At 42.1% G+C, this 17,626-nt stretch overlaps 1 protein-coding gene across 1 annotated transcript in view; it reads right to left on the bottom strand.

The window, feature by feature from the left end:
* Positions 1-408: 408 nt before the first annotated feature.
* LOC117270701 (tyrosine-protein phosphatase non-receptor type 14-like) overlaps positions 409-17,626 on the bottom strand; it is a 63,501-nt gene continuing 46,283 nt past the window's right edge. The window contains exons 12-20 of the mRNA XM_033648449.2: positions 17,484-17,562; positions 14,862-15,331; positions 13,437-14,771; positions 10,937-11,077; positions 7,738-7,956; positions 3,422-3,550; positions 2,967-3,201; positions 1,322-1,485; positions 409-864 (exon numbers count right to left, since the gene is read on the bottom strand). Coding sequence (XP_033504340.1) covers positions 736-864; positions 1,322-1,485; positions 2,967-3,201; positions 3,422-3,550; positions 7,738-7,956; positions 10,937-11,077; positions 13,437-14,771; positions 14,862-15,331; positions 17,484-17,562 — 2,901 coding nt within the window. The 3' untranslated portion in view covers positions 409-735. The remainder of the gene's footprint in view (positions 865-1,321; positions 1,486-2,966; positions 3,202-3,421; positions 3,551-7,737; positions 7,957-10,936; positions 11,078-13,436; positions 14,772-14,861; positions 15,332-17,483; positions 17,563-17,626) is intronic.

The following is a 17,626-nucleotide window of genomic DNA, read 5'->3' on the forward strand; positions in this document are numbered from 1 at the left end:
GAGCGATCCGTTTGGCATTGACAAGGAAGGCTTTCTGAAAAGTATAGTTAAAATTAAGACGAGTTCAAAGATGAAAAATAAAATTGTCAATGCTCCGTTCAATGGCAGAGTTGAGCACAATCTCGATAGAAATAAATAAAAAACATTTGTTACAATGTTGAAGTAAATATTTGTTGTATTAATCAATACTCTGTTAAAATAAAAGGAACATTTTAGCACAGTGATTTTAAAGAATACTTTTGTTTGGCAAACTCTTTCAGAGTATAGAGAATAGTAATAATACTGCTGCCACCTACTGTTCATGCAGCATAGTGCCATTTCTAATCATGGCTCAATAATGAATGAGAAATGTAGCAGGCAGAGGTTTGATTTCTCAAGATATTTCCTGAGAAATCTCATGAACACATGGGGGGGCACGTACATGCATTCTCCACACAGAAGAAGCAGGACCAAGAATTAAACCCAGGGGGGAAAACTACATACGCTGATTAGGAGAATTGGTCGTCAATTTTTATACAGGCCTACACGAAACCTTCTCTCCTTTGAGGTGAGTTTGAAAATCCACCACAAACTGCCTCATAGAAAACTCAACATGAATCTCTGTATCTGCCTCCAACCAGCTATCAGTTACACTGTATCTGCTGCACAGTCCTCACGCTAATTCAAAGTACCGTTGTCGTTATATGGTGCCGTTCTGCCACGTCATGTAAGGTCAAAAGGTCAGGATCCCCCGGCTCAGATGAGGCGGGAGTTCTTGAGGAACTGGATGAGGACCTGGTAGACGAACTTGTACTGGGAGATGGTCTGCACCATCAGCATCCTCTGCTGTCTCAGCCCTGACAACATGGTGGGAACCTCCACAGGCTGAAGGGAGGGGAGGAAGAGACAGTGAGTGAAACATGAATGGAGAAAAGGAGGCAAGTGAGGAACAATCCATTAGAGGTGTAAACTGTAAAAAGGATGCCTTAGAGCTACATTACTCTGTGCAGTAACACGGTTACATGTATGTTGGTTAGAAAAAGACACAGTTACATTAAAAGTCTATACCTTGCTCATCTTCTGTCAGATGTACATGCATTTTCTCACTAAAATAAAAAAGGGATCATACCTGGATTGACCTGGGGGCCATTATTCATTAACATCACAAAGACAACACGTATTTACAAAATAAAAGACCTATGACTGTGTCTTCATCTGGACAATTAAGCTGTGTATCAATCCATGTGATACTGTGTTACACACATGCTGTCAAAGACATGCTGTGATCCTACAAAAACATAGTCACAGCCCAGTCAGACTCTTGAACTTGCAGTCCACCCACCTCATTGTGCTCCAGGCAGCTGATCATGAGCTCAGTGAGGATGACCACTCCGGTGCGACCCACCCCAGCGCTACAGTGAACCACCACAGGTGGATTGAGGCTCTTTGAGGTGTCCAGCATGGAGTTGGTGTGTCTCCTTACAGACTGGATCTCCTCCAGGTAGGCTGCAGGGAAGAAGGAGGGGACAAAGGTGAGATGTGGGCACTGAAAAGAGAATTTCTTGAATGTGGATGACTGATTTTGCAGCTCACTTGTTGTATAAGAACCTCTTTTCAGAGTGTGTGGCTTCTGTAAAGGGATGGCAGTTAGACTTGCTTTCTTGCTGAGAGTTAGATAAGAATATCAGTATCTTCCTGATACCTGTCCGATAAATATGAGGCTAGAGCCAGGAGAGGATTAGCCTTAAGGGCAAACAGCTAGCCTGACACTGTCCAAATGTAGAACCAAGACAGGACAGCAGAGAAGACTTCTATCATCATAATCAAGGACTGAAATGTTTGCTGCTGTTTCCATTCATTTTTCAATATTTTTTTGCACTCAGAGCACCCTTTGTTTTGTGCACAAATGTCCTAAATAAATTGGCCATTTTTGCATTGATCTCCCAGCCCAGTTGCATTAATGTGCAGGTATCTTCTCTGCCGTTCTGTCTTCTTTGACTATTGTACCGACGCACCCAAGACAAACGTTCCTGTTGCCCTAAGTAGGTGCAATTTCACAGCACTTTGGAAAGGTAGACCCATGAATTATAATTTACATTTCTTTTTCTTTTTTGATAGATTAAAGCAACACTTCACCCACAAAATTATCATTTGTGTATCACTTACTCACGCTGTGTTATGTTGAATTTGTGAAGACAACTGCCTCCACAATAAATGAAGAATCCAAAAACTTGAGAAAACTCTTAATAAATTCAAGTCATAGGGGTCCGTGTTTGGCAACAGCTAAACTATATCAAAGCATTCCTGTATAAGCTTTCACACAATTCGTGCAGTATAACCCAAGTCTCACTTCAGCATAAATAATGTCAGGCACAGACGAGTTGATCACCTGGGCAAGCACATGCATTTAAACTCTGCTCAATGGAATACATACATACAGAGTTCAAACATGCTAGTTTCTCGTATGGAAAGGTGTTTTGGGAAGTACTGACCATACAACTGGATAAATGAGACATGGATTACACTGCACGAGTCATGTGAGAGTTTGTAAACTGATGTTTTGATATAGTTTTGCTGTTGTTAAATGTGGCTCCCCGTTGTCTTCACAGTTTTCTCTGTTTTTGGATTCTTCGTTCACCGGGAAGGCATGTAAGAAAAACAAAGTATACTGCACAAATTCAACGTTACATGGGGTGAGTAATTGTTATAAAAATGATCATTCTGTAGATGAAGTATTCCTTTAAACAGCTGACAAAAAACATGCTTACCTTTAGAGGTGCTGGTGGGAAAGTCAGGCTGGCTAGTCTTTATGCTAAGCTAAGCTAATCGCCTGGTGGCTCTAGCTTCATATCTTGATATCTTGTCTAACTCTCTCCAAGAATAACTATTCCTTTCACTCGACACTGAATAATGACAGTGATGGTCTCATCACTTTATGTTACGTCTTGAAATTCACACAAACCGATGATAACCACGACGACACTCACCGAGGAATCCCTGGACATATTCAGGACAGCCCTGCTCGGGCCAGTCAGTGTACTGCAGGTGCCAGACCGTCCTCTCCTGGCCAGATAGCAGGTGTTTGACCTTTAACCCCGTGGTGGCGTAGCAGCCCGAGTCGGTGCGGAATTTGGTGGTCACCTTGAACTTGCCGTGAGTGGCTGAGTTGTGTTTGGAGCCCAGTTTGGGCCAGTAGCGGTGACTCTTGGACCTGCCACCCTCCTAGATGGAGCAGAGAATGAAGATTGGAGGATGAGGATAGGAAAAAAAACAGATGAAGGTAATGAGGGAGCTCTGATACTTACACATAAACACAAAGACGCAGTAACACACACGCTCTCACTGTTATCCTATTTCTCACACACAGACAGATGCCAGCTGTCGGCCACTGAAAAATATCCACATCTGCGTGTGCCATGTGTGTGCATATGTGTGTGCGTACCTCCTCGGCAGTAACCATGGCGATGACGTTGACCCCCTGCTCCCAGACCATCTGCCAGAAGTCAGCACAGGTGTTGGCTAGCGGGCCCTGGGTGGCAATGTAGTGCCACTCCTCCCCTCTGATCATCACCTGGGAAAACACACACACACACACACACACACACACACACACAAAGAATCAATTAGTGCACATGGAGATCACAGTGGCTGCAGTGCAAACAAGAATCCACCCACATGTGTAAACCATCTAATTTGCTTTCTACCAACCAAACTGAAATTAAATAAAAAATTCACACTTAAGCCAGGAATTAATTTATACTTTAACCCTTTACGTTCTGCTCACCACTTTGGTAGAGCACATTTTGAGTCACTATAGCTCAATGAACAATACGTTGACCTTCAAAAAACCTAACTGAGCTATCTCTACCATTCCGTTTAAGTATGTTATGCTAAAAAAATCCACTAGATGTCACTGTGTCTTTAAAAAGTACACCTTTGAAGTTTGCCTCCTACAGCAAGTAACCAAAAAAGTCACTACAGACATCAGGGGTCTCATTTATAAACATCACGTACATACAAAACGAGGCCTGAAAGAAGCATACGCCATTTTCCACGCACAAGCTGTAATCTATAGAAACAGACTTGACAGGAAAAAATTTGACCCATGCTTACAAACATTTTGATGATGGGAAATTGTCTAATATTTCTTGACACATGCCATTTTTGGCTTTTGTCCGTGTGTACATTTTTGTATGGATCCTATGGGACCCCAGGGCTCTGTGTGATGGGAGTTACAAAGTTAGGCATATTTTTCTGACATATTCTAGTTTCAGAGGTCTTACTGAACAGATTTATGGAACTTCATACAAAAAATAAAAGTCTAATAAAGGGTCACCTAACCTTTTATGACAAAGGTACTGAAGCAAAGCTAACATAATTAAGTGGATTATTTGCTATGAAATAAAAAAGTTCAGATCAAGATCATTCACTTATTAAATTATATATTTAATGTTATGCATTATATATATATATATATGTATATATGCTAAAATCATTTTGTAAGTATGATTTTTTTTTTACCGTCTAAAGCCACGCACAACCAAACAGTTGCACTGTCATTTTATGATAAAGGTAGTGATGTTATATTAATAAATGTACAATTTTTATGAAATTAAAAAAAGTATGAAAATTCACTGTTGTTAATACCATGAATCTAATGTTATTCCATTACAAATTTTATTTTTTAAAATTATATCCGTATGATTTTTCAACATTTCTGAGATGTTTTCACAGTATTGTAATGGTTAATATCTAGAATAAATATGTGAAAATAATACTTGTTCCAGTAATATAACTAATTTCATGTTAACAAACTGATACATGTTGGTATACTAACATGTTACTGCCATTATATCAGTACATGGTTTGTTATTTTGATGTTTTCTTCCTGTTTTACAAATACCAAGAAGTGACATAAAAAAATGATTTTTGTAATTATTTTTCCAAGTAAATAAAAAAAGTAATTGCTTTTTACTTAGTGTGAATATTAAAGGGTTAAAACAAATTAAATGTTAACATATTTTTCTTTCCCCTCTTATTATTTTTTTGAATTATTTTTCTCTCTCATTTATTATTTTTTATTTTATTTATCCTTAAAGTCATACTTTCAGGGTAGGGGTGGATTAAATGTGTGTGTTAAATACTCCATGGTTGTACCAAGATTTTGTTATGGTGTCATTTTCTTTTGTGTGTTTGTGGATGTATATATGAACATACTGGATGTGTGTATGAATGTCTTGTTGTTAAAACCAATAAAGATACTGCTGGAAAAAAACAACATCAACATCTTATTTCCACACATTTTGGCAATAATCTAATTGACCAGTGGAGGGCAGTGTGATCATCATTTTCACCCACAGTTTGAGTCTTTCCCCTCATTTATAAAACTATCAACCCCTCTTCTTCTTCAGCTTTCTTTTACCTTCCCTAATTAATAATCACAAGGCCTCACACAGCTCTGAAAAAGTTCCCATCTTCACTACTCCTCAACCACAGAGCACCATTACATAATGAGCATGTCCCGGCTAATTCCTGGGGCCACCTCGTGACTGTAAACACTGTCTTAAGAGATGGATGTGGAATAAACAAGGCCTTTTGTTCTGTGGCAGCTACCTTAAATGACGGGGGGGGAGTAAGAGGGTTACACCGTGATAGGCAGCGATTCAGTGCCACTTTGGTGAAATGCAAACTCATGCACACACACCAGCTTGTGCGCACACACTGTTTGCAACTAAGCATGAATAGAGAGGCTAGTGAGAGCAGCTCAGGTTGACTTAAGAGGGTTTGGAGTTTGGACCGCATTCTTTGGGAATTCCACAAGCTCTGTGAGCTTAAAGGCCCAAACAGCCTTCAGCAGCTGCCTTTCATCCTTTCCTCCGAGCCGTTCGCTGCTTAGGAATGACCACAACAAAGAAGAGTGGAGAGCTGAATGTGTCGAGTTTATGCTCTGTGTTTTAATTTATGGTGTATGATGTGGGTGTTGCAAAGCACTCTGAGAGACTGTAACTGTGATGGAGCCAAACACATAAAATTGAATCTTGTAAAACACTCTGTGAAATATGACTTAATTTGACTGTTTTACCCGTCAGTATCATTATTTTCCTTTGTATTGGTTCACACTTAAAACTGGCAGATGGTTAAGTACGATTTAAAATCCAGGCTGTCATATTGACACAGTAAACATCCAATATTGTATCATGTTATCTATGAAAAGGTGCTTTTCTCTCCACCTCTTTTTATGTGCATGTGTAACCATGTCGCTCCAATTTTGGTGACGAGATAAACTGAATAAACGTGTTCCTTTATGTATTTTAGTTCTTAAAAGGGACAGCCCACCCCACGTTCAAAAACACATATTTTTCCTCTTAGCTGTAGAGCTATTTATCAGCCTAAATTGTTTTGGTGTGAGCTGCAGAGTGTTGAAGATATCGGCCGTAGAGATGTCTGCCTTCTCTTGAATATAACTAGATGGCACTCAGCTTGTGGTGCTCAAAGTGCCATAGAAAGACATTTGAGACACTCAACTGTGATGTCTCTTTCCAGAAGTTATGACCTGGTTACTCAAGATAATCCACAGACCTTGTTGTGAGCAGTTTCATGTAGGAACTATTTTCTCTCAACAGAACCTCACCCGCCAACTGTATCTTTGCACAGAAGGAAGTGAACATCTACTCATGGATGGAAAGGCTTATGCTCATGACAGCATGAGATGTAAACATTCAGGGCCTGTGTCCACATAGCTTTTTTTCTGATCGCAGGCATCCTTTGAGAGCGTATGTAGCCCCATGCGGTCGCCTAGAGAATAAGAGTTGCACCCAGCGTCTTTTTTCGGAGCACTCTAACTTTTTGGTGCAGTCGCTACAAGTGCTTCTCGTTGAAAATCTTTGATCTTTTCAGAAAGGCGATGGTGGCGTCACTGCTGCTTTTTTTGGCTAGGCAACAGTCTACTGTCACAGCACAGACAGTAAGCCACTTTGTGGAAGCAGATCTGCCAGCAGACAGCTGAGTGTACACACTGCAAGCTTATTGTTAACTGTGTACGTTAGCTAACGTTAATGTCAAGATACTGTTGTCACATGTAGCACGTCAATAAAAAAAACGCTGGGAGCACTTTTTTCATGATGCGCTCCCCAGCGCCCTGCCCCCATTTTTCTGTTAAGGAAAAACGCTATTTAGACACAGGCCCTGAAGGCATCATCCTTGGCTGAGCTGTAACCTTAGCTAGCTCAGTTGTGCTCGTTGAGCTAGCAGTAGATGCACGTTTCCTTCTGCACAGTGATACGGTCAGAGGGTGTAGTCTGATAGAAGGAAAACAGGTGCTTTGAGCGCCACAAACTAAGTGCCATCTAGTTTTATTATACTGGAGAGAAGGCAGACATCTCTACAGCTGATCTCTCCAACACTCGGCAACTCACAAGTGAACAACCTTGAATGATAAATAGCACTACAGGCAAAATATGAATTTTTGATTCAGGGGTGAACTGTACCTTTAAGCTTTATAAACCACTTATAACCCCTGAAAATTGTATAGTCACAAAACAGAAGAGAAGGCCTTTCTTAGATCATGAAAAGTTGACGATACACAGTTCTCATAGAACGTATACAACGTATACATATGGAGAAAGGCCTCCCACCTTTAATCATTAAGCACAATACAATATATACAAGTCTGGATTAAAGAAAGGTGGGTGCTATAACCATCCCTGAAATTTCTTTTTATACTTCTTAACACTGTTACCCTCGACCCGTTGAGCGCACCTTGATATGGGAGGCATTAATGTAGCCCGTGTTGTTCTCCTTGTTTGGTACAAGCTCGACCCGGTTCTCTTCGTACGGAACGACGTCACGGAAACGGTTGCGCTCTGTGTTTTCGGGCAGAGTTGCTGTGGTGAGAACACAGTCCGCCCTCTTCTTGGGCACCTGTTCATACTCAGTGAAGACCCGCTCCTCTTCCAGCTTCAACTCCAAGGTCTTACACTGGAGAGAAAGAGAGAGAAAGAGAGGGGGTGTTAGTCATTCACATCATTCAGAGGTTTCTCTTTCAGTCCCTGAGGGGCTTTCATTCGTTTACATTCCAAAATACCAAAGGGACTATTCACACCAGAAGAGTCCAGAAATCTCATTATAATGTACGTCCACATTTCTACAGTCTCGTCAGCACTCACAGCTGAATATCAAAGAACTCAAAGCGTGTTTAATGCATCCACACAGCTGTAAAAGAGCAGAATAAGCAGCGGTGGTATTCATTCAGACAGGGGGGGCATGTTTATTAGGCCAGTCATGTTTGAGAGGGCAGCATCTCTCTCTTTCTATCACTCTTTGTGTGTGGCTCGCTGGCTCTCTCTCGGGTCACATTCTTAACATACCAGTGGGCCTAGAGGCGATAAGCACCACCATGCCACGCGTTCCACAGCCCACTTAGGGCTTGCCCCCGTTAGCTTAGCAACAGTCGGGACAAAGGCTGGGTTTCACACCTCCGCACTCAAAAGGGAGCTAACGGACAGTATTTGGGAAATGGAATGCATTAACAGTGTGATTATCAGCAACTGTCTTTGAGTTTTACAGCGACAATCTGCAGCATAGCTTCCTTTATCGCTGCCAACAGGTGAGAAACCTGTACGTTAAAACATCCTGCATTAATGCTTCCATCATAAAAAGGAAATTTATTTGAGCTGAGTTTGAGTTTGAAGGTTTTGCGAATTGTATAATGAAATAAAAAGACTCTTAATCCACCCATCAGATCTGGATGACCCAGTGCTGAATAGAAGTTTTAGGATCCTACATGTCAGAATGAAACAAAGGTATTACATCCAGACTATATACAGGTTTTATGTCAAAGAAATCCCACTCCACAGAGTACCTTAAAAATAAATGGGAATTCATTATTTCTAGGATGTACAGATCTTAAGGCAAAGCGTTCTGACAAATATATGTTTGGTATTTTGATATCTACTTGCAAGAAAGCCCTCATAAGGTGCTGGTTGCTTCCTGAACCCCCCACATTAGAGGAGTGAATGGATATTGTAAATGATGATGATGATGATGTAAATGATGATGAATAAAGTTTGACTTGACTTGACTTGATATTTATGTTATGGAAAATATTACCTTTTCTCTTCATCTTCAGAAAAATGTGTTCATTAAATTCTGGGCCAAGTGGTGAAATACGTAAGACCCTTACGACCTGACTTTGTGGAGGTATTGTACAAAAGACCCTATGATGTTTAGTCAAGCAAACCTCACTGACTGCTATTCTAATTTTATTTATTTTTTCTTTCTGTCTCTTTAATTCATCCTCAAGTCTCTCCGACATATGGCGCTTATACGTACACTAAATGTCTCCCAAAATGTTCTACAAAGTTCTTAAGATTGTGAAAAAAAATTAAAAGCAGGAGAAATGACTCTGCATGTCATATTTTATGTTTGGGGGGATTTAAAATATATATATATATATATATATATATATATATATATATATATATATATATATATATATATATATATATGTACAAAGGGAAAATTAGGGTAATTTTCAGATTTCGAGGGTGGCATGGTATAGTCATTGCAGCTTTCCATCAAGGTGCACTAATTTGTATACGTGAAGAGAATTTGGTTGGAAATGTCCAATTAGATTCTTCATTAACCCAAAGCAGAGAGAGTGCTGGAGGTTGTACGGGAGTCAGGATGCAAAACACTGGCATATATTTTGAGAGTGCCCTGTAATAAGACAGTTTTGGTCTGAGATGCACAAAAAACTGGAGGACATTTTTGACATAAAATTCCTATTTAATACTTTTATTTTAGGAAAAGCTGACTTTCAACCTGGACACTTGAATGAATACTTATTTGGGGTTTTGATGTCTGCTGGTAAGAAAACCCACATATTGGCTGTTTCGGACAGATGTAGTTGATGAAATATACATAATGGCAAAAATTCCCTTTTACTTCACCTACAAATGAATAGATTTATGAAGTTATGATGAAACTGGATCACATATGTGCGACAGTCACCGAAACAAATTAACAGATCGCTTAAAGGATGCCTGGTCTCCTGACCAATTTACAAATAATGTCCTGAAATGTCTCCCAATTTGATAATGTCTACCTTTGGTACGCATCCCTTTCTCACAATGTAAAATAGTTTAAGAAAACTTTATAAGGTACACACTGTTTAAAAAAGGATAATGAGGAAAGAAAGTCCAAAGTCATGCTGTTTAACTGCTGTAAACCCACAATACTCTTATCTGCAAGTACACACACATATATATATATGTGTGTGTGTAAAAAGACTCTATATAACCCAGAATATCAGCTGTTAATTGTGGTGTGTGGGGTTGCAGCAGTATACCAGCGTCACAGTATAGCATGGTATGTGTAAATTTGCTTATCTCAGATTTATTTTATATCTTTTAAGGGAGACTTTTTATACATACTCCCATTGAAAAAATGGTTTCCAAGTTTTAATTGTAATAAAGCATTTGTTCAACCCCCCAGAAACCCTCCTGTTTTCTTTCCTTTAAGGGTCACAGTAACTGGTGTCATGAAACCATGACAAATTTTAAGACTGTTATCATACCGTGAAAGTCTCATGTAGTTATATTTTCAGTCTAAACGGGTTGTTTATGTGCTTCTAGAGAAATTGTGAGTAAAAATGACAACAAACAATAGTTTGTTTTGTATATACTGTACCATAAAATGACAAGAATAAACCTGTATTTTTAACTTTATAATGTATCCTGAAAAGTTTGGGTGAAGTAAAATCTACTGTGATGCAGTAGCAACAAAAAACTGACATTATTTCAACCATATCACCATCATTTTTTAAAGCGGTCTATCAATCAATAGCACATACTGTCTAACAGAAAAATAAACCAAAAGAAGATCTTTCAAAAATACTTCCCAATACACAGTTAAAGATTAATAAACTCTGCATGTATTTTTTAAAGTAATATTTTACCCGTTCGTCTGTAGCAGCCTTGGCACCGTCCTCCGCAGGGCTCTCTGGGACAGGCATTCGGGCCACGTAGAGTCCGTTGAGGGCAGCCATCATCAGCGGCCTCTTCATGGAGTCCACGGACATCTTCTGTCTTTCCAGCGTCTTTAAGAGAGAGGAAAATCCCGGTGTCATGGTTACAGGTACCGGCAGCATCTCAAGACTGACTGACCTGTGCCGGCCTCAAATCAGCGAGCGCGCACATGAGTGTGTCGAGGTGGGTGGGGAGAGTCTGACGTGTGCATGTGCGTCCTGTTTGTAGGGCAAACCTGGCTGTACCAATCCACTTGTATTCCGTCCAAAGGTGTGAACTAACAAGCCCTGAATGTAAAGCCTATTAAGAGTAGACGTGCAGCTTCTTATCCATCTCACTTCGCCCTCAACGTCTTTTGATGCTTTCATCCTCGCTTTGTCCTCCTTCACATATTTTTCATTCTTCCGGCCCTTTGTTTATTCCCACCTACCTCTTTAGCCTCCTTTTCTCCACAGAACACACGCTCCCTCTGTCACCCTGCGGTTTTTTTCCTCTCTACCACACCAGCCAAACTCTGACCCACATCGCACGGTCCCTCCTTCCTCCGAGGATTACCTCTCCTAATCTCTGATGCTATTAAACCTCCAGGGCAGCCCCACCTCCTTCATTCCCTGTGGGACAGTCAAAACAACAGCTTGGGGGTCACCAGGGGTGTCTTCTAGGTATGAAATGAACCAGCTGGTATAAACGAGGGATAACAGCTTTGGACTTTTGGATTGAAGTAAAATATTTTGGAGTTCCCTTGACTCACGCTACAAACAGCCAGCAACACCAGGTCACTCACTCTCATCAAAGTGAGGCGATTATATGATTTAACTTATACCTGGACTCTGGTGCTGTGTCAAATGTTTGTGCCTTAATAACACGGAGCCGACCTACACAAGAACACACAACCCAAAGAATAATCTGAGGGATTTATGAGGGTTTTAGCTGCCTGGGGGGACTCAGAGCCTAGTGCTACCCTCTCAGGTGCTGAACCCCGGATTACTGCTAATCAGGAGCTATTAAACTAGCTAGCAAACAACAGACCGAGATGTTTAAAACTGTACCAGTATGGAGCAGAGTGTTTGTCCAGCAGTGGAGTTTCTGATGGATGACATATATTTCATGATCAGCTCGCGTACTAAAGATTCATAAATCATAAATATATAATGACATGTTCGAGCCTGCTATTGACAGTTCAGTTTAAATGAGATCAATCATTAAGTTGATAAAACTGAACAGTGAAAAACAATTTCTCTGAGCCCAAAGAGACATTGTCCAGTTGGGTCCAAAATCCAAAGATATTCTATATAGTCTACATTGCAAAGTCTTAGATCCAAAATCATATGATAAAGAAGAAAATCTGAAATCACATCTGAAAAGGTTAAATGAGTATGTTTACATGCATATTAATATTCCACTATTATTAATATTCTGTATTTTACAGGCATACTGAACTTCTGACTAAGACGTGTGGGACGTGCTGGTGTTATTCAGGTTTTAGAAGCATTCTTTGGACATGTATACAGCTAGGGCTGGGCGATATGACCTCAAATCAATATCATGATAAATTGAAAGCCAGAATGTGTCCAAACGACAGACACAGCATTTCTCTTTAGCACAAGCTGCTCAGTTGGCCCAGTCTTTGAGTTATTCTCCATGTTGCTCCCAGGTGACAGATTAAGCAAAACGAAATTACAGACATGGGCAAGATAAAATCGGTTAGAGGTTCTGAATGTTGGTTTCATATAATTTTCGATTAATTGCACAGCTCTATATATAGAAACATTCGGAAAAGGCGTCTCAAGTGGGATTTTTTTACTGCAGTTTGCCTCTTAGCGGTCAGCTCTGAGCGTTGACATGGATACGTTGTACACAAACCAACTAGCCAACAGTTTGCAAAGCTGGGGTAGAGATGCATGTGCAAAAGAAAAGTCCACATTTTTGCATGTGAGGAGAAACACACCTACTTTTAAACATGATGAAAGACGTAGATATCAACACGCTATCTTAGCGCTGACCTTTTCATGGAGGTGGTTGAGGGAATGAAGGTAGAAAGGTGAAAAACTCTTGGCACAAGTGGTTCCAGCCATTCCACTTTTCCATATTTTGATGTGATAAATGACTTGTTAAGACATGTTAATTGGAGCATGTAGGGCTGCATATAAACAGGAACATTAGTGGAATATTCATTCACATTAGCCATGTAAACAGCTGGGCAGGCATATTGTCTTTTTTGGAATAAAGGCAAAAACAGGAATATTTTGTGCATGTAAACGTAGTCATTTTTTTGTCAGTTGAGGGTAAACATTGCTGTCAAATAATTTTTGGTCGACTTGATCAATCAACTTAACATTTTAGCATTGCTAAACAGCACATACTATTAAAATAAGTTAGCACAAGCATAAAATAAGTGGCGTAAAAGCATTACTGACTGATGTGTCTTACCCTCTGAGCGATCTCCCTCTCCACGATGCTGTCTTCTAAGGAGAACATCTCTGACACCGGCCTCTCTTTGACCGGCTCCTTCCTCACCCTCTCCTTCACACTGGTCAGGTCCGGTTCTGAAATGGATGGACCTAAAACCGCCCCATTCACGCCACCCTGGTCCCCTCGGGTCAGTGTCCCACCACCACCTGCACCACCACTACCACATCCAGGCCCGCCGACACCTGGGCTCTGCCCAGCCTTGAGTGCTCGGCCCTGAGCTTGGTTTGGGTCCATTGGTCCGTGGTTGTTCTGTGGTCCTTGATTATGATTGTGGTGGTGAGTGTGGTTGTGATTGTGGGTGCGGATTTGAGCGCTGCTAGGAGGTCTAGGAGGACCAGGGTACTCCGGAGGGGGTTTGTTAGGCAGCTTGGCCAGAGCAGCCTGGAGCTGAGCGCTAATGCTGATGTCCTCATTGAGACCTGGGATTTGCACATCAAGCTCAGGCCTCTCCTCTTCCTCCTCCTCCTCTTCTTCACTGTCACTACTGTGTATGAGCATGGTAGCATTGGAGAGAGTCTTTTGATGCTGGTAGGCCACTGGCCCAGGTGGCGCTGCAGAAGCCTCAGGAGCTTTCTGGGCAGGCATCTGCATGGGCAGCTCCTGTGGCTGCTGAGGTGGAGGAGGAGGCTGAGGTGGGGGCTGGGGTTGTGGCTGAGGGGTTTGAGGCTGAGGCTGAGGGATGGACTGAGGCTGAGGGGGCATCACGTGTTCTCTGAGAGTATTCCTCCGATGAAGGGGAGCATTAATGCTCTTCATCACTATACCCTCCATCCCTCCTCCTCCTCCACCTGCTCTCATGCTGCTGATCACCTCCATGCTGTGTCTCTTGCCCAGGGTGGAGCGGTGCTTAGCAGCTGCAGTTAATGGTTCACTAACCTCCTGCAGGGACTGGTGCACCACGGCTGAGCTGTCCGGCTGAAAGGTCTTGACCGACAGCTGCACCATGCGGGTAACCAGCTCTGGACTGCTGCCCCCCATGCAGCGGTGACGGTGGCTGGCCAGGTCCGGGGTGCTGGTGGCCGGGCGGAAGGAGCTGGAAGGGTAAGGTGGAGGAGGCCGCGACATGTGGTTTCTCAGCATGTTGGCTGTAGCTGCATAGCTTCCCGCATTGTTCCCCTGTTGTTTGGTATTCGCCAGCTCAGGTGTGCTGACAGTGTGAGAGATGGAGCTTCCTACACCTCCACTTCCGCCGCTGCCTCCAACTCCATTAACGCAGGGTGAATGACAGGGGCCCTGGCTGCTGGCTGGACCTCCCTGATGAGGCCCATGGGACACTGGCTTACTGTAGCTGATCTGTAAGGTAAGCATTCATAGAAAAACAGTGTAAGATGTAGACAAGAGAAAGAAATTTAACAAAATCAAACACAAAGCATCCACCTCTACCTGTGGTGCGTAGGGTCCTGGACTGGGCCCCAGGCCATGATAAGGGCCCCTCTCCCTCATCTCGGGCTGGCTATACACCAGAGCCTCAGGCTGACGGTAAGCACACGCATTACTGATGTTCAGACTGCGCAGCGACTGGCTGTGGAGATCGTGGTGAGCGGGGAGCATGCGCCGCTTCTGCCGCATGACAGCATCATACTCAGGTGTGGGCCGGTAGGACGGAGCAATGATGGCGCTGTGGCGGTGGCTGGGGATGTAGTCAGGGCGCATGAGCTCGCTGCCAGGGATGCTGAGGTTGGAGGACATGGGCGAGGGCGGGACGAAAGTCTGGGAGTGATTGAGGGAGCTCAGGCTGGGGCTGCTGTACATGCTTCCATTGGGCACGGTGCCGTTACGGAAGGGAAAGTCCGCCAGGGAACGGTCCAGACTGGTCTCTGACTTGTAGTAGGGGTCGTCATGGAAGATGCTGTCTAAAAATCAAAAGAGAGAGTAAGAAAGGAGATGAAATATTCCTAAAAGTTAACTTAAGTTAATCCTCCAGAGCAAACCTGATTCTTTCAAAGTTTACTGTACCTGAAAGTGGTTCTGATTTTTTCCAGCGTTTTACTTTAAGGCCATGAGCAATGAACAGTATTTATGGCACCCTCAGGGCGTTTCTGATTTGGCAAAGATCACTGTCTGGGTTTGCACTGCAGCACAGGGATGATCTAAATTTATTGTTGTACTTTTAGAAATATGACAGCCTGCCCACAGCCCCTCCTAAGGTGACTATGATGATTATGATATGTAAAACAACTGCTGTATTCACTGGTATTTAAGTGGTTTAGTCATACGACCTATCACTCCAAAGCTACGCTCTTCACTGTGCCATTAATGCTAGCCATTTCAAGATACAACCACCACAGCAGGCTCAGTTAACACTTCTGTCAGACAAAACCCCAAGAAAACAAACAGACCAAATCACACTTTACACAGCTCTCGTTTCATCTCTCACACACTCTCAAAGGTCAAGATGTTCTAAATCCAGCAAAGTATTTAATCAAACACTTTAGTACATCTATAGATATCCACGAACTGCCATTGCATCTTTTCAAACATTCATATTTCTCCACATATGATCCATAATTCCTTTGACCTGCATGTAAACATGCCGGAATAGCAGCTGCCATATTGGAGATGAACTCAAAGGCTTTCTATTAAGACCTCACTTCGATCAACAGGAGCTTCCAATAGTGTTGCTACTGCCTCGATAGCCAACCACAGCCTGAGCTGAAGGGACATACATCACTCACATTTCCTGTAGTTTCAAGCTAGTTACGGCGACAGGGATTGGTCGAGGTTTACGGGTCTTGTGGTCAATGACACTCTGAAGCTCCACCGCAGTTTTTAACCCCTTATTGACACCACAGACTGTTACACATGTACAGAAATGATAAACAAATGATGGCTATGCTGTCTTAAGGGGAAACCAAAACAGTTTTTCTTACCAATTTAGGTTTTCTAGAAGTGTTTTATATACATTTAGCTCCTAAACAGACATTCCTGTGCATTATTTTTCCCTCTTTTTTTAAAAAACGCCTGGATAAAACCTTAGAAAAACACATGGAAAATGTTTATTTTTCTGTGATACTGGTATCTATTTTGAATTTGGACTATGTGAGGCTTTGTGCTATGGCCCCATTGTATTTTCTAGCGAATACCCCCCCAGCTCTAGTCATCTGCAGCATCTGTTCTCAAGAAAATATTCAGGCGAACACAAACTTTTATTTCAGTGTGTTAAAAACTTATCAAACTCAATGACAGAAGCACTTACAGTAATTCTGACTAACGGGTAAAAACGTCAGATTGTTACCTTTCAAATGACACCATGCATACCACTACTACCACTACAAGCTATTGATTTAAACACTGGTGTCGGATCAGTCCTCATTAAAGTCCAGGTATCAGCATCGAGACTGAAAAAGTTGAATTGGTGGATCCCAGCTGCAGCACCAACAACCTTTGAAAGAATTCGGAAAATGTCCTCCCCGTGGTGAGTACCAACTTAGAATGGGATAGATTTGGAATATTTTCTTCCCACCATAATCAAGGAGACAGTGGTATGCATGTCAGTCCTCTTTACTCAACAAATAAAGCATTCTCTCGTGTGAAAGTATCTCAGGCCTACAGGCAGGCAGACATACATAATCTCTGTCCACACAAACGGAGTGTGATGCCTGAGGTCACACTACAGAATGATCTCACACCCACGCATAGTAGCACACCCAGAATGTTTTTCCACTCGCTCTGTTTTACTGTCAAGCCGACATGAGCGAAGCTCCTCGGATTATAAGGCCGACTGAGTGTGTGAACAAGTCAATGAAAGAGTGAGGCACAAAATGAGGTCACTGCTCTGCACCCCAAACGTCGGGCTCTAATTGGCTGGGAGATTGTTAAAGTACAACTGGGCTGTGAGTCACACGCCTGATGGGAAAGACACAATTAGCTCCATTCAAATGCTTTAGTGATCATCGGGGAGGCTAAAACCTTAAATCACACTGTGGTCGAAGCAGCAAGCCGGAGGAGTTGAAACTCACTCTGAATATTTTTGTGTGTTTGTGTGTGTCTGTGTTTTACACGTACCTTGAGAGCTCTGTGTGTCCTGATAATGTTCTCCATACTGGGAATGCATTGACTGAAAGTTACAGGACTGGGGCCGTGGCTAAATGGAGAAACACATTTAATGCAGTTTAGAAGAAGCAATTGATTTTTATACTCCATTAAAG

Source organism: Epinephelus lanceolatus, chromosome 13 (genome assembly GCF_041903045.1).
Source record: "Epinephelus lanceolatus isolate andai-2023 chromosome 13, ASM4190304v1, whole genome shotgun sequence".
Classification (NCBI taxonomy): domain Eukaryota; kingdom Metazoa; phylum Chordata; class Actinopteri; order Perciformes; family Serranidae; genus Epinephelus; species Epinephelus lanceolatus.